The sequence below is a fragment of the Eleginops maclovinus genome, chromosome 23 (genome assembly GCF_036324505.1).
Source record: "Eleginops maclovinus isolate JMC-PN-2008 ecotype Puerto Natales chromosome 23, JC_Emac_rtc_rv5, whole genome shotgun sequence".
Lineage (NCBI taxonomy): Eukaryota > Metazoa > Chordata > Actinopteri > Perciformes > Eleginopidae > Eleginops > Eleginops maclovinus.
In genome coordinates, this window is record NC_086371.1 from 10,796,863 (window position 1) to 10,816,655 (window position 19,793).

Sequence of the window (19,793 nt, forward strand, 5' to 3'; positions counted from 1 at the left end):
CACGCAAACACACCACACGTGTCCAAGAAAATGGACATCAGTAATGCCTTGTGAGATCCCCGGAGCAGTTTGCATCGATCACGTGTTTCTCTGAGATACTAATACACTTAAGAGCCACATTGCACTGACCCTGAGCCTGCATTGAGTCCATCACTTACATCTAAGTGTATGTGTGTTTGTCGTTTATGGTATCATACTGAAAATGCCAATCATAACCTGTGTGCAGGGGAACTCTGGCCTGGGCTTCAGCATTGCTGGAGGAATAGACAATCCCCACATTCCTGATGATCCGGGGATCTTCATCACTAAGATTATCCCTGGAGGAGCAGCTGCTATGGATGGAAGGCTGGGGTAAGTTCCTTTCTCCTCCTCCTCACCACCTTTCCTTCCCTTCAAGCTCCTTTGCACCCAGGCAGGGCTGTGGGGGGAGGACGACTTTCAGCAGCCCTCTGCCCCCAGGCTCTGTGTGATTCCTCAAAGTTATGATTCACAAACCGAAGCCTGAAACATGCAAAAATAATGATATGGAGTGCTTTTTTATGTGCTTTCGAGCTTTCTGATTACATTGGCCATACTAGAGTCCCTCCTTGCCTCTGTGCTGTTAACTGACATTGTGGGATTCATATTAAAAATGTTCCCTCCACAGGGTAAATGACTGCGTGCTGCGTGTGAACGACGTGGACGTGTCCGAGGTGGTTCACAGTCGGGCGGTGGAGGCCTTGAAGGAGGCGGGGCCAGTGGTGAGGCTGCTGGTCCGACGGAGGCAGGCACCACCCGAGACGATCCTGGAGGTCAACCTGCTTAAAGGGCCCAAAGGTCAGGCTACACATTGCACTACACACACTAAGATAGAAATGGAGATTCAATTTGGAAAAACACATATGTAATATAATATATCTAAAAATGTATAAAATCAGAGGTTATTAATTGTACATGTATTGATTTTCTGACTTTTCTGTGTGTATTGCTCAACCAGGGCTTGGATTCAGCATCGCAGGAGGGATTGGAAACCAACATATCCCGGGAGACAACAGCATCTATATTACCAAGATCATAGAAGGAGGAGCTGCCCAAAAAGATGGACGACTGCAGACTGGAGACCGCCTGCTAGCTGTAAGAGCCTTCCTCTGACACAGACTCACACTGATCTGATACTGTTCATATTCAAATCCGCTCATTTTAGATACTCATGTAGTGCGACTTAGATTGGAAAGCAGCTCTTGTTGTTAGTGGTGATTACAAACACTTATTGCTTTAGCTGGGCATGTTTGTGCACTCTGATGATGACTGAATGTCTATGAGACATACGAACATCAGATTACCTGGTACAACACACATCATCATTTATGATTTTGTGGATGATCAATAATCTGCAATTTAGGCCATGAGGTGGGACAATAAAAGAGAATCAGCTGGAAAGGGTAAGAAATAAAACAGCTGCATCACTGTATCACTTTCATATTAAGGTGTCTAATTACACATCAACTAATAGCAACCAATTCTCAGTTAACACATGCTGCACTGTGAGTTATTTACAAAGGGCACATTACTGTATTTGGTTGACATTTAACTATAAACTGATATAATATATGAAGTGTTTAAAAAAAACTTTTGACTGACAGTATTTCTGCAGAGGATTGGATCTGAAATGAGAAACTGGTGAAATTCAGTACATCTTAAGAACCTCTACCTACTGCTTCTGACCTCTGTTAACGCCGCACGGCACACCAACCTTCCTCTCGGCTCTTTGAATGTACCAAAATCTCATAATACCTCCCATCTATGATTCATTATTGTGTTGGCTGGTGTGATGGCTGCTGTGATGCGTGATGTTGTCACAGTAGAGCAAAGACACAAGGTGTCCAAGTGTTGATACAAGGAATTATTTCTCCCCCTCCTCTCATTTTCGACAAACTCAGGTGAACAACATCATCCTACAGGACGTGCGTCACGAGGAGGCAGTGGCAGCGCTGAAGAACACCTCCGACATGGTTTACCTCAAGGTGGCTAAGCCCGGACCTGTGCACCTCAACGACATGTACGCCCCCCCAGACTACTCCAGCAGTACGTATCTACCTCTTCCTGTTGCTCCAGTCATGATGCAATCTCTGCTCTCACACAGTCCAAATACTACATTTTATATCCAGTAATCCATAAGCAGCCGGCTCCAAAACTAGAACAGGTTTATTTATATAAAGTATTTGATTTAAGGTAAAGGGTGATTTCGAAGTAGGAGAGTTTTGCACTTGGAATCTTTTTTATCTTTATCGGAGATGTTGAATTTAAGTGTTGGATCACTGTTCTCTCCCCAATACTGCTATGCCCAGACACCCACATAGTGACACACACACACACACACACACACACACACACACACACACACACACACACACACACACACACACACACACACACACACACACACACACACACACACAATCCTACCCACAGCAACAACAAGCGCAGTTCTCTGCCTCCCACTGAGTGAGGATAGTTTCTCACATCCCACCTGCTCATGAGAGCCCACGATCTTGAGCTGCAGCTTCTCAAATGTTCACAGTACAGTGATTTAGTATAAGAGCGGGCTATTGAATGCTTTTTGTATGTTCTGAATGTTTGCAGGGTTTAAGCGGACCTTTAATGTAGACTTAACCCCGCACTGACAATATAACCCGGGTCAGCTGATCTGGATTTGAAGCCCTTTCTGTTATCATGCTCAGCTACTTCCATCAAGAATGTAGATTCAGAGGGGTTTTATGCTTGTGATCTGTCCTTGTGTGCATGCCGAAAGAGGCTAAGGAGATTTAACACAACATCAAGTCTAGATTGCTGAATAACCTCTGCTGCTTGAATAAAAGGCCCTTTCCCCTAACAACATGTTGGTTCTTTAAAGGGAAATTCTGGCTTCATACAAGCTGGGTCCTATTTTTGTAATTTTGGCCACGATTCCTCTTGCTAATAATAATCGTTGTTTTCACCAAGTTGATTGTGAAGATTTGGGAACAAACATACCAACAGATTGGGCACATTTATTTGACGAAGAAACTAAAGGCACATGTTAAAATGGTGAGTCGATCTGTCTGTACAGCTTACAGAGAGACTTTGACCTTTGACCTGCTGTAACTGCTATAGTTTGCTAATGTTCCTGTGCTCTATCAATACAAGCTGATAAAGGCCTTAGGACAGATTTATGTATATGGTGTTTTATAAAGCTATATCAAACATCAATAATAGGCTATGTTGATTCAACTGCTTTCAATAGTATGTATAACCTAATAATGATCCCACAGGCGTACAATAACCTAGAATTGAATGAAACTAGGCAAGTAATCTCAGGGAGGGGGGAGAGCTTCTTTCAAAGCTTTGTCAGGGGGGAGGCCCACAGTCTCAGACTTTGAAAACCCCTGGTTTAGAAATTCTCGATAAAGCCTCATTTACAGGGCCTCAGTGTGCAGTGCTCGGTTTTTGCCTGTGTTGTACTCACTCTTTCTTTCTCTCTACTGGCATGGCCCTCCCTCCAGCCTTTCCCACCATGGTAGACAACCACGTCGGCCACAACTACATGGGGGCGATGGAGCCCAAGCCAGTGTACCCGCCGCCCCAGGTCACCCCGTCCAGGTACTCGCCTGTTCTCCGCCCAATGCTTGGGGAGGAAGACTTCACAAGGTATGTTACAGACCGGTTCTTCCATGACTGACCCTCCTCTCTTACGTTCCACTCACACAGGATTATAACATTCACTTCTCTTGCATAGCTGGTGGATATAAACTCAATGCCATTTTGCGGTTGTAATAATTAGTGAAGAAACATTTCTGTGGAGCTGAATTGGACAACACTGCATTACATATGTATATTATTTGTAGTTTTGCATGGGTTTCTCTTTGCCTCTGTTTCGTTGCTTTTTATAGAGGTGTTGTGTAAGGTGATGTGGTTAATTTTTAACAATACATGAACGTACAGCATTTAAGTTTCTCTTATGAAGTGTTTCATGAACAAAGCCATTGTTAGCTTATAATGGTCCTGGTGGTGCTTACTGTATTATAGCTGTGTGTGGTGGCTGTGTGCTGACCAAATACTTTGCAGAGAGGTCTCTTGTCACTTTGTGTACTTGTTATGACTGTGTTTTAACCTTTGACCTCCTATCCAAGTACTGGATCAGAAGTAGCATTCATAGAGGCTTGATTGGAGTGCCCCACAAGGCCTTGAGTCATCTTAACCCACAGCTCGGGGCAGGGGGCTGTATTCCCCCCTGTGTGTGCGTGACTGCATGCAGGCGTTTATGCGTGTATGCGTGTTGTGGAGTGAATGTGTTACCCGATGAGTGTCCGTTATGTGGCCCTGTAATGTCCTTGTACAAGCTGTCTACATGACTTGTATGTGCATTTGTCCCCTGTTTGTTGGTATGTGTGCTTTATTTGTGTCCTACACTTGTTCCGTTCACTGTGATTCCTGTACCCCACAGCAGGGCTGAACCTATTTACAGTGTCATCCACAAACCTGGGGACATCAAGGTGCCCCAGGCCCTCTACAGAGGCTTCTGTCCTTCCCCTGCTCCCTTGTGCCAAGGTCCACTCCCCTTCTCTGGCAGGTACTAACCTAGTCCATCACGCCTTGCTTAGCTAACCCTCCTCTGTATAGATTAGCACCTGGATCTGGCAACAGGCAGGAGTAGGGCCAGACAGGGACTACTGCCTTACTTTGTGTACAAACTACACAAAAAGAAGAGGAGGAGGAGGAGGAGGAAGATGGCAATGGCCTTCTTTTAGCTTCCTGTCTATGTGTTTGCATGTACATGTTTCCTCACGTTATGTCTACCTTACTGCTTTGTATGCTGTTTCTTTTAGTATGTTGCTGTTTTTATGTTTGTAATGAAAAACAAAATACTACAAAAGCAAATTGACTGTAAACACCAAGCGTTTAAAAAAATGAGCTTATTATTTCTCAGCCTTTTTGTGTTTGTTTTTTTGCTCTACTTTTCACAATTTCAAAGGTGTAGCCCCGCAATCATTATTTGTCCATCAATTTTCCTACTAATCTGCTCACATCTATGAATCCAAACCATTACGGCCCTGTTTAAAGCAGTTTAAAATGGAGCCGTACCTGCTCCTCACAAACACATCTCCACAGGAGTGCAGCTGAAAGGGCTTCACGCTCCCACAAGCTGCTCGATTCCATCTGTCAGGAGGCTTTCGACACAACCAAGCCTCTATCTCGGGCCAAGCTACTTTCAGGAGGACAAATAATATACATGATAGTTATGCCAATGTGTTTGGAATAACCAAAGGTGCAAAAGGCCTCCATTTAGTTTCACTTATTTGTTTTCCTTTGTATCCACTGTCTTTCCCATCCTGTTTCACCTCACGGATGAATGCTGTGGTGTTCTGTGTGTGAACCATTGCTTTCTATGTTATGTGTTTGTGTTGAATGTTGCTTATATTATGTGCCATAAATGCCATGCATAGTGCCAATATGTGTTTTCCTGTGTGTGTTTGTGTGAGAGAGAGAGAGAGAAATTTTGTGTGGTTGTAACTTAAGTCAGGTTGTTGTTCTGAAGAAGAAAGGGCAGTATAGGAGGATGGGAGGGCTGACCTGGGCCATACAACACAAATATTCTGCTTTGCAGCGTTGGAATGTTTGCCTACTGCTCTATGAATGTAAATATAAACACAGAGCCGTGCTGTTACCATAAATGTAATGGGGGTGTAAGAGCCTGATCCGGTGCGAGCCAGCGGACCAGTAGCAGCAGACTGTCCTGCAGCTGTCATGATTCATCTGCACACTGGGAAAACCAGGCCATGCACTCAGGTCTTACCCGTCTCGTCACCAATGCTGCCAGCACCAAACACACACACACACACACACACACACACACACACACACACACACACACACACACACACACACACACACACACACACACACACACACACACACACACACTAACACACACACACACACACACACACACACACACACACACACACACACACACACACACACACTGTACGCCAAGACATTTGCTTACGATGTGCTGAGTGGCACATGTGAGCCCACACGTAGATACACACAAATTTGAGTAGGGACGTGATCAATACCTCGGTGTTTTGCTCAATGCCCATCCGATCGCAGTGTTTAACTGATAAGATGCATGCTTCACTGTGTGCAATTTACTGAGATTAATCTTTAATATGTAAGAAGACATCAGGCTTGGATTATTGACTATAAATATAAATACAGGGATATAAATGGTCTTCCTATATATATTGTTAAAATAATAAATGGAGCATCTGCAAAAATGTTACAATTAACAGGAATTGTAATTTGAATGTAGACCTTTAAAATGCACCAGAAAATGTGTCACTTCATTTCCAGTAAATAATATATATACCGATTCAAAATACATTTTAACCAATACCTGATTCATCTATTTTGGTCAGTTATCGGCACAGTATCGGTAATGCAGCATCCCTAGCTTAAAGTGAACCCCAAAATTATGACACTGACACACTGCTGGTATTCTTCCTGCAATGAGAGCGGCTCACATACTGTGGCCATGTATTCACCGTTTTAACCCTTGTGGGTTTGTGTTTTGTGTCCGCTGCATAATCAGAAAAAAGTGTCCCGAAGGACATCATGGCTGACGATCAGCTTGGTTCCAATCAAATCGGATCCTGCTCCGTCACACTGACAAATAGCACACTCCTCCCTCCCGCCCCTGCAGCTTCCCCATTGGCTCCAACCCGGAGGGGTTATTTTCGATGGAAGCTGTAGTAAGCACAGGCTTCCGCAGAAGTGGAGCAGGCTGGTTGTGAGGAATGAGTCAGAGCTTGTATCGGCCCTCTGCCCATCTGCACATCCCCCTCAGTGGTGTCATCACAGACACATCCTCCCCCTTCTCCATCTGATATAGCCCCTTTCTTCTGGAGATAAGTCAGTACTGTACATCCTTGTCTCTGTCCACAGTGGACTTGATTCGCGATAAAACCGCTGTTTGAATATGCATGTGTAGTGTAACCATACTGTGTGCAGTGGTGACAGTGTGCACCATCACAGCCTTGCATACACACAACAATACTTCTAGTAAGAATGCTTTGTTCAGACACAGCTTACGTAAATACAGAAGCCTGTGGACTGCAGCAGCAGGTGAGCTAATCAGTTGCTATGTGTGTCTCGTGCACAAACACAAGGCCTTTGACTGATCAGCACAAGAATTCCAACATCAATAATTAGAAATGCTAAGAGCTTTTTAAAAGCTGCAAAAGCGAAAAAGGGGAGTTTGAAATAAAAGAAATCACAGTGGATTCAGCTGAGTACTCGTCTTAGGTGTTAATCATTCATCACTCCAGTTTTAATTTTAGTCACAGTGAGAGGCATGAAATATCTTTGAATGTCTATCACCTTAGCAGTGAATACATTTTTCCCTGTCAAATGAGAAGAAAATAGCCGGCCATGACGAAGAGGCAGCGACCAAAAATCTATGGGGGAAATTTCAGCAGTGAAAAGGAAGACAGTGACAAAGCAGCATTTTAATTTTTATCAGTATACTCCTCTATACATAAGCTGATGTAATCCATTTGGGGGGGAAAGGGAGAGATAAAGTGCCGCGAGAGGTAGTGTGTGTCTGTGGAAAATGGCGTCCATCTGCAGTGTCCACCATTAATCAGCCAAGCAGAGCCAATTACTGTGCTGAGTCCCGGGCAGCGTGACCCTCTGAACCCCGCAGCCCAGATCTCCATTCACAGCTTGAGGATTGAGCTGCAACCGCCTCGGCCAAAACCCTGAAGCAGACAGGGAAAATATAGCGGTGGGAGGGGGAGTAGGTTTTTTGAATTAGAGAAAAGAGTCGCAGGAGAAATGGCTGGGCATAGAGAAAGGGCTTTTACCGCTCAGTAACTGTTTACATTCCTGGCAAGGATGAAAAGACAAAGGGGGGAGGGAGGGGGAGGCAGGTCTTGTGATAGGGAGGGAGGACATTAAAACTGTAGGAATTCACTCCCATTTTGCCTGAGATTAGCAATGCGAGTCACATTCTATGGACTGACTGTACATGCAGAAACACACACTCATGCATGCTGCCCCAACTGTAAAACTATAACAGGATGCTGACCTTACGGTTTTAAAAATATTCCACAGCAGTCTGCATAATATTTGCCATGAGGAAATCATGCTTCCAGGTCACAGATTATGGGGGCGTCAAATCAAAGGCCAGAACGTCGTGAAAGTCAGTTCATGAGCTCCCTCAGTTTGTTTACACAAATTAGCAGAGGGCTTCTGGGAATCTTTCTGCTTATTCTCCAGAGGGCCGAGGCCGACAGACAGGAATGCTGGTGCACTGTATTGGAGGAGTTGGGAGGGGACAGCATAGAGTGAAAGGAGATCAAACTTGGATATCCTCCAGTTCGACACATCCAATGCTCTTGTTGTTATGCAGTCCTGGTTATTCCAGATGTGATGGAGGGGGGGATTTGGCCTCTTCTTGAGGAAATTGAACAAAGATGATTTTTGTGGGAGCGTTAGGGTTAAGTGTTAAGTCTCGCCTTGCTGGTGATGATGGGGAGTAAGCGTTTGTGACAGCCCAAAGAGGAGCTGCTTCCCATCAAAGCACAAGAGGATGAGATAGGGAACACAAGGCCCCGAACACAAGAGCTTCTAAAACTGGACCCCCTCTCTCAGTGGAGGGTCAGACAGGCAGAGGGGGCCTAGGACTAAGCGCGATGTGCCATAGCCACCATGTTCACAGTCAACATCTCATCCGCCATGTCGCTGGTGACGAGGCTGCCCGAACGCACTGTTAGGAAATGCTCTTTCAGAAGCAAGCACCATTTCCGGATCCTAAGGTAACCATGGAGATCTGTGTGCCTCATCGAGATGGGATGAAAAGCTGTGGATGGGAAGCGTGGTTATTTTAAGCTCGACTTGTTTAAAGGAAAGGCAGTTGTTTTAGCACATTTAAAGGCCTTTGCTATTTGTCATATTTTTTTTGCAGCTTTTCATCTCAGGTACAAAAAGATCTGAAAGGCTTTAGAAAAAAGCAGGGATGTTTTAAGCTGTTTGAGTAAAATCTGATTGAATATTTCCCTGATTCTGCCTTGTAAAACACTACATATAGAAATCATGCAGACCCAGACTAAATATGCCGCTATTGATCATATTCAGTGGTTGTACAAAATACCATCTGCATCTTCAGGAAATTACAAATAAATACTCTTAAACAGTCTGGTTAAATGTCCTTAAGTGTGCACAACTTTCCGATAATCTTAATTACTATTAGTGGGGTAATCAACGCTCTTTCCAGTCATTCAAAAGTCTGATTCAGAGAGTCTGGAATGCTGCCTCGGTTGCCATCGATGGGAAAAAGGTCTCAACAGCAAGTCATTAGGGATTGAGTAGGAATTGTTCCTGCAGACCGCAGGCTGAGTACTGCAAGAGAAGACCACTAATGGGAACCATGCAGTGTTTTCTGTTGAGGGTGGAAACAGTGTGCTACTCTGTGTGTGCGAATACCTCCGTACGTGCATGTATGTTAATGTGTGAATTTCTGTATCTAAAGTGTGTATTCGTATGTGTGAGGCCAGCGAGGGGCTTCCTAGAGTGAGTGTGTGTGTGTGTGTGCGCGTTTGTGTGTGTGTGTGTGTGTGTGTGTGTGTGTGTGTGTGTGTGTGTGTGTGTGTGTGTGTGTGTGTGTGTGTGTGTGTGTGTGTGTGTGTGTGTGTGTGTGTGTGTGTGTGTGTGTGTGTGTGTGTGTGTGTGTGTGTGTGTTTGCTCTGGTGCGGAGTGTGTCCTCAGAGGGTTTTGCTGAACCATAGCAGCGGTTGGGCCTCTCTAGCATCTTAAAACTGAGGCAATCTCCTGGAGGATGAGTCATTGTGGCTAAAGCAGAGAGGGCCTGTTGAGCAGGAGGGGGCTCATTGTGTTTGGTACGTTATTATGAGTGACTGTTTAAAAGTGCACACGTGTGTACATTTCCATGAGATTTCAATGCAAAGCAGAAGATCTATACAGCCAGCGGATAATATACATTTGGATCCAATCGTCTTGCTACTTGTTTAATTGCATCATTTTATCTATTGCAGAACTGTTATCATTGAAATCCACATAATCTTTATTAGGGATGTGATTATTACATGATTACTTGGATCCATAATTGAGTGAGTGGCCCTGCTACTGATTCATCATTGAAATGTTCTATTTGAGTCACTCACTTCCTAATATACCTGTATCTACGAAATCATGCTGGGATCATACACAATAGAAGATGGCTGTTGTTTGAAACAGCCTCTCTGTATCCGTAATGTTATGCTGTTTCTTTTTGTGTATTGGTCATACATACATATATATATCGTTTTATCTCCCACTGCTCATTTCTTGATTGCTCTCGGTGCTGCCCTTCACCCTGACCCTGTCCCTCTGCTTGGCAGGGAGCCGAGGAAGGTGTTGCTGCACAAGGGCTCCACAGGCCTAGGCTTCAACATTGTTGGCGGGGAAGATGGAGAAGGCATCTTTGTGTCCTTCATCCTGGCTGGAGGGCCGGCTGACCTGAGTGGCGAGCTGAGGAGGGGCGACCGGATTCTCTCGGTCAGTATCTCAACTGCAAGCTTTGTTTGTCCACATCAATAACTGTTACATATTTTAAGCAGTTCAGCCAAATCCCGTTGCCAGAATAATGATGCTAAATTTGGCCTAGTGTTTAGAAAGCCAGCAAACACCTGCCCTGCTGAAATGTCCTTGAGCAAAACATTATATTCATAACAACTCAGAGGGAGCCCATCTGTGCTATGCATGACAAGAGAATTTAGTCAATCATTGAATTGAAGTAACCAATAAAGTTTATCATGTGATCATAACTCTTAACCTTTTCACAGTGTTGCTCTAAATAAAGGCGTTTTATTTTGAAGCTGCTTGTAGTACGCCACATCGCCACACATTCTTCAAAAAACTAATCCATCTAGGCTTGAATAAATGTATTCAATGCGACATTGATGGTGTGTGATAGCAAAGTTTATCAGTATGTATTTCATAAACATACAAATACATTTCATAAACATACATAGTTTTATCCTTTCACATTCAACAATATCGCTTCATATGACCAGGGCAGATCCTATCACCAAAGGCTGACATTTCAACCATCTAGCATGATAAGCTCTGCTCCATCCAGTTTGACCTCTTTTCTTTTCAAAATCCTTTAGCTTGACCTGTTTTCTCTACAGATCTCCACAACAACACAAGCGGCACACCTTTCAGATCTACACTGAATTGTTTTGCTAAAAGATTTTGTGTCTGTTTGCTGTAGGTGAATGGAGTGAACCTAAGGAATGCCACACATGAGCAGGCGGCTGCAGCACTGAAGAGAGCTGGACAGACTGTCACCATCATAGCTCAGTACAGGCCTGAAGGTGAGGACAGTCTCGTATTACACATGAATATTTATTTCACACAATCTGCTGTAATTGGATTGAACAAATACGCTATTATGTGTTGAATGTAGAGGTGCTAATAGGGAAAAATATGTTTTATTTTTGGAGAGAGCTGTGCTCTCTCTTACTCCTTGTTTCCATCGTTTCAGTTTGCTAGGCTAACCTGCTGCAGATGGGTGCCATAATTCTGCTCTCATCCAGAACAATAAAAAAATGTCTATATATTGCTTTAAAAGACGGACATTTTTTCCAACTTAGATGATAGTAAAATGATAAGAAAAACAGTAACATACAAAAAAGTTTAAAAAACAAAAAAGGAAACAATGTGTAGGGTATTCAGTTATGATAAACATTGTCTTTACCATCAAGGATTGTGCTAAAAGCATTTCACGTTGAATACAAACTAAATAATACACAGAAGCAAATATGTTGCAAATATTGTTTGGGTGTTTTTCCCAGCTTTTGTGGATAATTTAACATGTTACATTTACCTTTACATACACTGCCTATGGCGTTTACCTATGGCATTTACCAGGCGGTGTATTTCGGAGAAAAGGCGCTGTCAAGTTGCATTGTGGGAAATGTAGGATCCAGTGTTTTTGAAACTAAAAACAACTCAGGGTATCTCGGCTTCTTCTGTGTTGAGAGAACCCATTTTTTAACCTGTCTCTCCCGAGTCCCCCACCGTTAAGAAAGTGAAGCATTCAAACCACAGTAATACCCCTTTAACATTGCAAAGAAACACCTGATTTGGCGGTGGATACAGCGTGATCAAATGAGGGCAGCGCTCCTGAAAGCTGCAGGAAGTATTCAGGTTCAGGGGCGGCTCTAGTGTTAGGAGCAGGCTGGAGAGTTGATCCACAGTAAGGCGGGCAAACGAGCCGCTGTTGTCCTTCCCTGTTCAAACTCCCCGCTGCTGGTGGACACAAACCGGGACAGCGATGGAAAGCGGACACTAAGCGGGAAGTACGAGCTAGCGACACTAAAGGAGAGTTAAATAGGAGTTTCAACTAAAAGCTGGAACACGGAAAAAACTTCCCACTTGTATATCTGTCTACCAGCCTGTGTGAATGGGGGATGGGCTCGACTACAACAGCAGAGCAGAAGCCGCATGAAGTCCCCAATGACTGGATGAAGAAACCGGCGAAATAATAGTCACATTTTCACTACATCAAGATAGAAAGAGGGGGAAACACCACGGTGGATGTTGGATTGCCTAAACGGGAACAAACTGAATGAGGTAACAGGTTTATTTTGACTGCTGCTGTGCCGAGGAAGTGTCGCTCTTCCTATCTGTAACCGGTAGTGTTACTCCTGTTGTCAGTGTAAAGTCTGCATTGTGTCTTTTATTCGGCCTTGAAATAAATACCTTACCTTGAAGGACATGTGATAGCCTCACCCCTACTGTACCCAACACCACCACTTCTAGTTCTGTCATTACCTGGAATCCGCATTTGTGTGGTTGTATGACTTGTTTTTGCTACTACTTAGGGCCAGTTGTTATCGCTTAATGTTGTAAATGACATGGAGCAGGATTTATTTGGGTACATTTAACAGTCGCTCTACAGTTCTTATGTAACCTTAAGGTGGGGACTCAGGGGTGTGTTCAAACAGGTGTTTGTCAGCTTGGTGGTGGTGGGGTTAAACTGTGACCTCACCTGTGACCTCTCCTCTTCACATTGACATTAACTCTGTATGACTCACCACACTTTGGACTTTCTGACCACAAGTCCATTTTCATGCTGACTAAAGCAGAATGTGTTTGCCAGCCTGAGAATTGTTTGGTACTTAAAGAGATTATTTAACACAGTGGCACTATTCTTACAGTAGTATGAGAGATTTGCTGTACATGTACAGCTTTTTTGGCAGCTGAATTCTTCTCAGTGTTTTTGTAATTCATTGCGTGTGTACTTGAGCATACTGGGTTATGCTAAAACAACAATGGAAAGGATATTGTGAGCTTAAGATCTAAGGCTGAGTTCTCAGGTTGGACTATGACAGGAATGTGAAGAGGCATATGTTGTGGCATGCTCAAACTCCATATGACTTTCTATTTCAATAAAACACAAGCCTTGAATGTCCAATAACTCTCCAAGGTCACAAGGATTGAGGTGGAACAGGATCAGTGAATTGGCGCGGGGAGTTAAAGAAAGACGCAGACTGAGATCAAAACTGACAGAATGGCTGTGTAGGTTATCCTTCTGCTTCAAAAATACAGAATATAATGCTTCATTCTAGTCCATGTGAGTTCATGTTGTCTCGCATGCCAGACAAATCAGGCAGCATCTTGCGTGGTTAGTTGAAGGGAACCTTTGTTTTCCAAACCAAACCAAGCTCTCAGCTCTGCGCCCCCTTTGTAACCCAGTGAAGGACTCTTATCTGTTTGTGTACAATGCCTAACTACTCACACTGGCAAATGATTGACTTCCTGAAACCACACTGGTGACCTAAGATCTGTCGGCAGTATATCTGCTGCCGTCCTAAAGCTGTGTGTGACATGTCGTTTATTTGAGTTCGGAGCAGGAGGAACCCCCGGTGAGATGTACAAGGACAGTGAGTCAGGGGGAGGAAGTGGAGGGTGGATGCTGGTTTACGCAGGGCAAAATGCCTGGAAAGTATTCTCAGGGGCCGGGGCCCGGGCATCCACAGGCCTCTGATGGTAGGCCAGCTCTGAAGACGACAAGAAGCCCCGGTGGAGCGCACAGGCTGCAGCAGGACGCCTTGCTGACTTGAGTGGCTTCCTGGACCATCACCAAGTCTTTAACTCCCATTCAGCTGGGAGGAATGGAAGTGAGGGGTGTGTATCCACACGCTGCCTTGCCCCACTATCAAGAGTGTAATTACACAAAAATTTGCATGTAGGAAATGATAGGAGGGTTGTGGAGGAAATGCTGAACTCAATAGCCTCTCAGCGAGGGATGCACAAAGTCATATATTAATCGTGATCTGGAATCTGGCTTCAACAATTGATTGAACACGATTGACTGCCATATTGTCATTTAGACGTGTGCTCCCCTCATAGAAAACTTTCCTGAATTTTGTGGCTGCAGTTGTTGGTACGAGAGCCATAAAGAGCCAATGCGGAAAGTGAAATTGCAAGTGAAGAAGAAACTTATTGAGTCTTATTTTTGATGCAATGCTATGGTAATTAGTAACACAGCATTAAAATGAAAGCAGTGCTCTGTTCATTTTATTTTGGTGAATGTTTTTTTCTATTTATATTTTACTCATACCAGTCTGCATTACAGACGTTTGTAGAAATAGCTACGCCAGGGTCTACATGTTCCTTGTGCTGAAGTTTATTATTGGGGAGGGTGTGTGTGTGTGTGTGTGTGTCTGCCCTGGCTGGACTATCCCTGAGAACATAACACACTCTCACATTACAAGTACATGCCTGCTGTGTAGCATAACTGGATCAAAAGAGAAGCGACCGTCCCCCAAAATAAAAAAGCTGTACGACTAATGAGGACGCGCAGTGGGAGTGAGAGATACAGAATAGTCCCAGTTTCTATTAGCTGTCGTTTCTTCCTGTGGGTCACTCCTAAAAATATAAGCTAGCTCTTGTGTATTAAGTGTTTTAATGGACGGAGCATTAACGTTTATAATATTGGCACCCAGCATTGTGTTTGTGGGTAGTGAGGTTGATGACTAATAGACATTTCAATTATGACACAGTCTCAACCAGGTATAGATGATTATGTTACTATGGTAATCAGAGTATTTAGCCTATAAACTTGATGTTAGCAGCTGCTGTAGATGACAGCCTTGTACATTTTGACACAATAAAGGGTTGACGGTTGAGTGCCCTGCATGTTTTATGATGTACAAATGGCTAATTCTGAAGTTAAAATGAATCTTTTCAGTTTTGTTCGACCATTTGTTAAGAAAATGGCAGGTAAAGTGGGGGGCAGTGATTTGGATTGATGGCATTACCTTTTGTTGAATATTTCTATTGCATAACAAATGAATTTAGTTTCTGCCAATTGAATCTTTTTGCAAAAATAGTCAATTGAGATTCTTTTTTTTACTTGGTACCTGTCCGTAAATAAATGACAGGAAATAAAGGGAGGAGCAGATGAAGAATGACCAGCAGCAAGGTCAACGCTGGATGCAGCTTCAACAAGAGCATTTTCAGTGGCTTTTAATCATTACCCAATCTCTAATCAGTGGTGCAGACAGAAATCAGTTTAATCTGTTACAATGCATCCACTTTCCAGTGTGATCTAAGGTCTAAATGTTGCTGTTATATTTTCATTTGTGTTTGTTGCTATCTGACATCAGATGTCCTCACAATCCGAAGAGATTTATTTCCATCACTGATACTCCATGTGCTCCATGTTTGAGGAACAAAGAGTTGATGCAGATCTTAGGTTTCATTATCAATGACCTTGCTCTGGCACTGTTGTAAAACTCTCTCCAGTATCACTGTGCTTTCTTTTGTAAGTGCTGGGAGTATCCTTAAATTCACCATCGTGTTACTTATCATGTGACTGTAAAATGATTTGAAAATGAAAGCACTTCATTATCAAGAAAGTTTATTTGATTGTAGATTGGTCTATAAAATAGTGCCATAGTCCAAGATGATGACCTCAAGTGTCTACAATATCCTTTGTTTACTGTCATATTGAAGTGAAGAAATCATGCCATGTAAGCTTTTTAAGAAGCAGGTATCAGATCATTTTTAGAACTACTCAATTCAGTAGGTAGTAGCCATTCGTGTCATCGATGACAACGAGTCGATCACGTATTGTGGCTGAATTTCCTGCTCTGTTGCACAGATATTGTGATAGAGGATGTGTGCTGATATCATTAGGTGTGGCAGCAGTTTATGTTTTAGCTTATGGTTCCCTCCCTAACTCCCAACAGAGGCTTAAGGCACCTCTCTAAGGTCCACAGTGTAAGGTGAATCATTTGGATGTTGGGAACGGTACCACAGCGTTTAGCTGCTCCACCTGTAGTCCCTTCTCTGCGGCGCAGCCTTTCAGGTCGGTGTTATGGTGAAGCAGGGCATTCAGAGTGCTTTGAGTTACTCTTTGTCTCGTCCCTATAACCCCTCCTCTCCCAAGCTGCCTGAGAGCCAAATGGAGGAGTCTGAATGGCTGTTTGCGCGTTTGTTGTCCCTGTGCGAGGAGTGCTAGGACGTTGCTCCTGGTTACAGGCAGTCAGGCGGTGTCTGGTTTCCTCACCTTGCAACGTCACCCTGTTGTATTGTTAACCCTTTGAGCAGAGACCAGGGCGGAGGGCTGGCACCGGGCCCGGGGCATGATGTGTGTTTGCTTTGGATCCCCTTTAGGTTTCGGTAGGGGGTGAAAGTTCAGCGGCCTCAAGCTTGTTTTTGCACCTGCCCAGATTTTTTCCGGGAGCTTGGACTAACTGCGGCTAAATCCCCCTTTTGAAGGCATGGATGTTTGTTTTTCAAGGCTTCTTGGTGGTTTGTTGGACTGAATCTGGACTTTGATCTTGTGTTGTTCACGTTAGAGGAAGTCTTGCCAGCTATGGATGATTAAGCTGTAAGGTAGGAGCTCACCAGTGTAAGAAGTATGTGGAATAAATGTAGACGGTATTCTCTTGCCCTGGTTTTATTCATAGGCTCATTATGATCAAGACATAGATATGTTTTGTCATTAGAGAAATAGCGTATGTTATCACGTGCCTTTAATGATGGGATTCAGACAGCAACATGAATCATTAACACATAATAGTGACTGTGATAATGAATATCATTCTCAAAACATTAAGACTTATTTATCTTTATCTATCTATTGAAGTGGGCTGCTCACTATGTGGCTTTTTTGTGGTCCCAATGCCTCCTTTGTGTGATCACATGAGCGCCCGGCCTACTTGTTTTTCTAGCTGCATCTGCCGGTGTGTTTATCTAGGTGCGCTGTGTGCTGAGGTGGCCTGGCTTGTTCCAGCAGTCGGGCTCAGAGCGCGCCGAGCACAGCGGCTAATGAGAGCGTTGTTAATGAGGAGGTCCAGGTGGATTCATACATCACCCCCCTGCTCCCGAGCTGCAACTGGATTTACGCACCTATGACAAATGGTCATGCATTTGAAATTGTTGGAGGCCTTTCCTTTTTTTAACCACACTAAAGAGCCCATGTTGAACTTAATTAATCTGTGTGATTAATTACCTGACATGAGACATTACTGGATGTGTAAGGCAGATCTGTGATAAACCATCTGTTCCCGGGGTCATTAATCAGCCTAAGGATTCGCTGAACCTTTCCTCCATTCACTGCAGCGCTACTGAGACACAGATCTGAAACAAGAGAGCCGGGTGCAACACATTATAGGTCTGAACACTGTGAATACCACCATAACATTTAGTTTAGCTAGTTAAAAGTCCAAAAGGGTCGATGAGGAATGAGACGTTTTTGGAATATTGCACAAGAAAAACACTCGTAATTTCCATATCTGTATATATTTTGGAAAATCCTCACGATTGAGTAGTGAGAAAGCTGTGGAGTGAAACTGCAATGCAAGTCATTTAAAATTATTTTAAATGTCATATGTGATAAAATATTTGTTTCATGGCCTGCTTTGATGATTAAAGGGTCATTAACATCAATAGCTTGGGCCAGGATGACTATAAAATGAAATTTCATCCGATACCTGGGTACGTATATGCTCGAGGAACCACTTTTGACAGAATTTGTTTTGTCCGTTTCTTCAACGCAGAGTACAGCCGCTTTGAGTCCAAGATCCACGACCTGAGGGAGCAGATGATGAACAGCAGCATGAGCTCAGGGTCAGGATCCCTGCGCACCAGTGAGAAACGCTCCCTCTATGTCAGGTAAGGCTGGAGCAAACACACACACACACACACACACACACACAGTCATGCTTGCACTCACAACATAATCTTTTAAGATCTGTATTCAAAATAGTAACTGTTACGTAATAAACCTGTGCTTGTCTGTGGGGGGGGGGACACAGCTGAAGAAGCACGTGTCAGGGATGAAACATGATACTGCACACTGAGCTTTTTACAGGGTAAGATTTAATTTAGGGCACGAGGTTGAAACAATTGATCACTATAGGCGACGAACGAGCATCCCCTGTTGTTGTTTCCATGCCACAGGAAACAGACTCCACTCAGTGTAATGTAGATTGACAGCGGGGGCTTGTCGAATTGACCGGCGCTATGACACTTTGGGCCGGTTGCCAAACTGTACGGAGGCTTGTTAAGGAATTAAAACAGGTGGCATCCTTTTGCTCACATAAAAGCAGCACAAAGGCCTCCCAGGGGTCAATCTGAGAGCACCGTGTGATGTATCCTGAAAGTGCTCCACCATATCTCCACTAAGTAGCTACCTCACTAGATTGATGAGGTTTAACAGCAATGGACCTCACTGGGATATATCAAAAGTATAAAGGTGTTATCTCGTTGGACGCCTACTATAAAGAGGAGTGTCTCTCTCCTGTGAGGCATGTAGGGCCTCGCCTGCTCCTGTGCGGTGACTCAGCCCACAGTTATGTTGGGAAAGCTGTCTAGCTAGCCGGCTGATGCAGGAGCCGCCATGTCCTCGCAGCCCCGCCTCAGGAATGTGGAGGCGTTGAGCCTTTTTTGAAGTGTTTTGAAAACCCTTCCCCACAAAAAACAGTGTCACATGTGCTCACAGTCTCTCTGTAAGTGTGTCTATTGCGTGGTGAAAACTAGGAATTTGAATATGCCTTATCCACCTGTTAGAAAGCACACTTGTTTCCCTGTTAGGCGCTCCAGCTGATAATCTTCCACTGGATTGCGTCATGACAGTTTCAGCCGCATTGTTTACTTATAGCCAGCTGCAGTTTCAGTTCGCAGCGTCAGAAACATCTTTAACCATTGGGAAATTGTTTATTTTGGCCACTACTCATCTGCCCGCTAATCCCTGGCAATATAACCTGTATATAAAAGCTTGTAGATCAAGTAAAGTTAAAACCAGTAGAGCCGGTATTAATACCTTTTTGAGAAATGAAATGTGGGTTTACCTGTCTGACAAGATTGTGACGCACTCTGGCAGACAATAAACAGTGCTTGTCTTCAGTGGAAAGTATGAGGCAACAACAGGTTGATATTTTCAGTTAAAAAGCATGAATGACATGCTTTAATATGCGTGTTGTCCGAAGTTGGATTTGACTTTGCTTTCACCTTTATAGTCTAATAACCAGCACAGTGAACCCGGAAATACTGAGTAATCCAAAGATTTATGTTAGAAATGTATAGTAGGGATCCCGGCACATGGAAACAGCCGGATGCTAACTTGCACAGTTAGCATTAGTTGCATTCTTTGAACTGAATGGCATCATAGCCTGTGTAAACAATGGTTGAAAAATGACCGATTTGGACAAATTTGAGTTGTTTTGGGGGTTATTGAGGATGCTGAATCCATT

At 43.7% G+C, this 19,793-nt stretch overlaps 1 protein-coding gene across 6 annotated transcripts in view; it reads left to right on the forward strand.

Annotated features, from left to right (window-relative positions):
• Positions 1 to 19,793, forward strand: part of dlg3 (discs, large homolog 3 (Drosophila)) — a 72,019-nt gene that overhangs the window by 43,233 nt on the left and 8,993 nt on the right. For 4 of the 6 annotated variants that reach the window (XM_063876058.1, XM_063876054.1, XM_063876060.1 and 1 more), the window contains 8 exons: positions 227 to 351; positions 647 to 816; positions 977 to 1,113; positions 1,920 to 2,064; positions 3,504 to 3,666; positions 10,419 to 10,575; positions 11,294 to 11,396; positions 18,099 to 18,213. In XM_063876058.1, the coding sequence (XP_063732128.1) occupies positions 227 to 351; positions 647 to 816; positions 977 to 1,113; positions 1,920 to 2,064; positions 3,504 to 3,666; positions 10,419 to 10,575; positions 11,294 to 11,396; positions 18,099 to 18,213 (1,115 nt within the window). The remainder of the gene's footprint in view (positions 1 to 226; positions 352 to 646; positions 817 to 976; positions 1,114 to 1,919; positions 2,065 to 3,503; positions 3,667 to 10,418; positions 10,576 to 11,293; positions 11,397 to 18,098; positions 18,214 to 19,793) is intronic. The other 2 variants (XM_063876056.1, XM_063876059.1) reach the window with 1 other exon arrangement.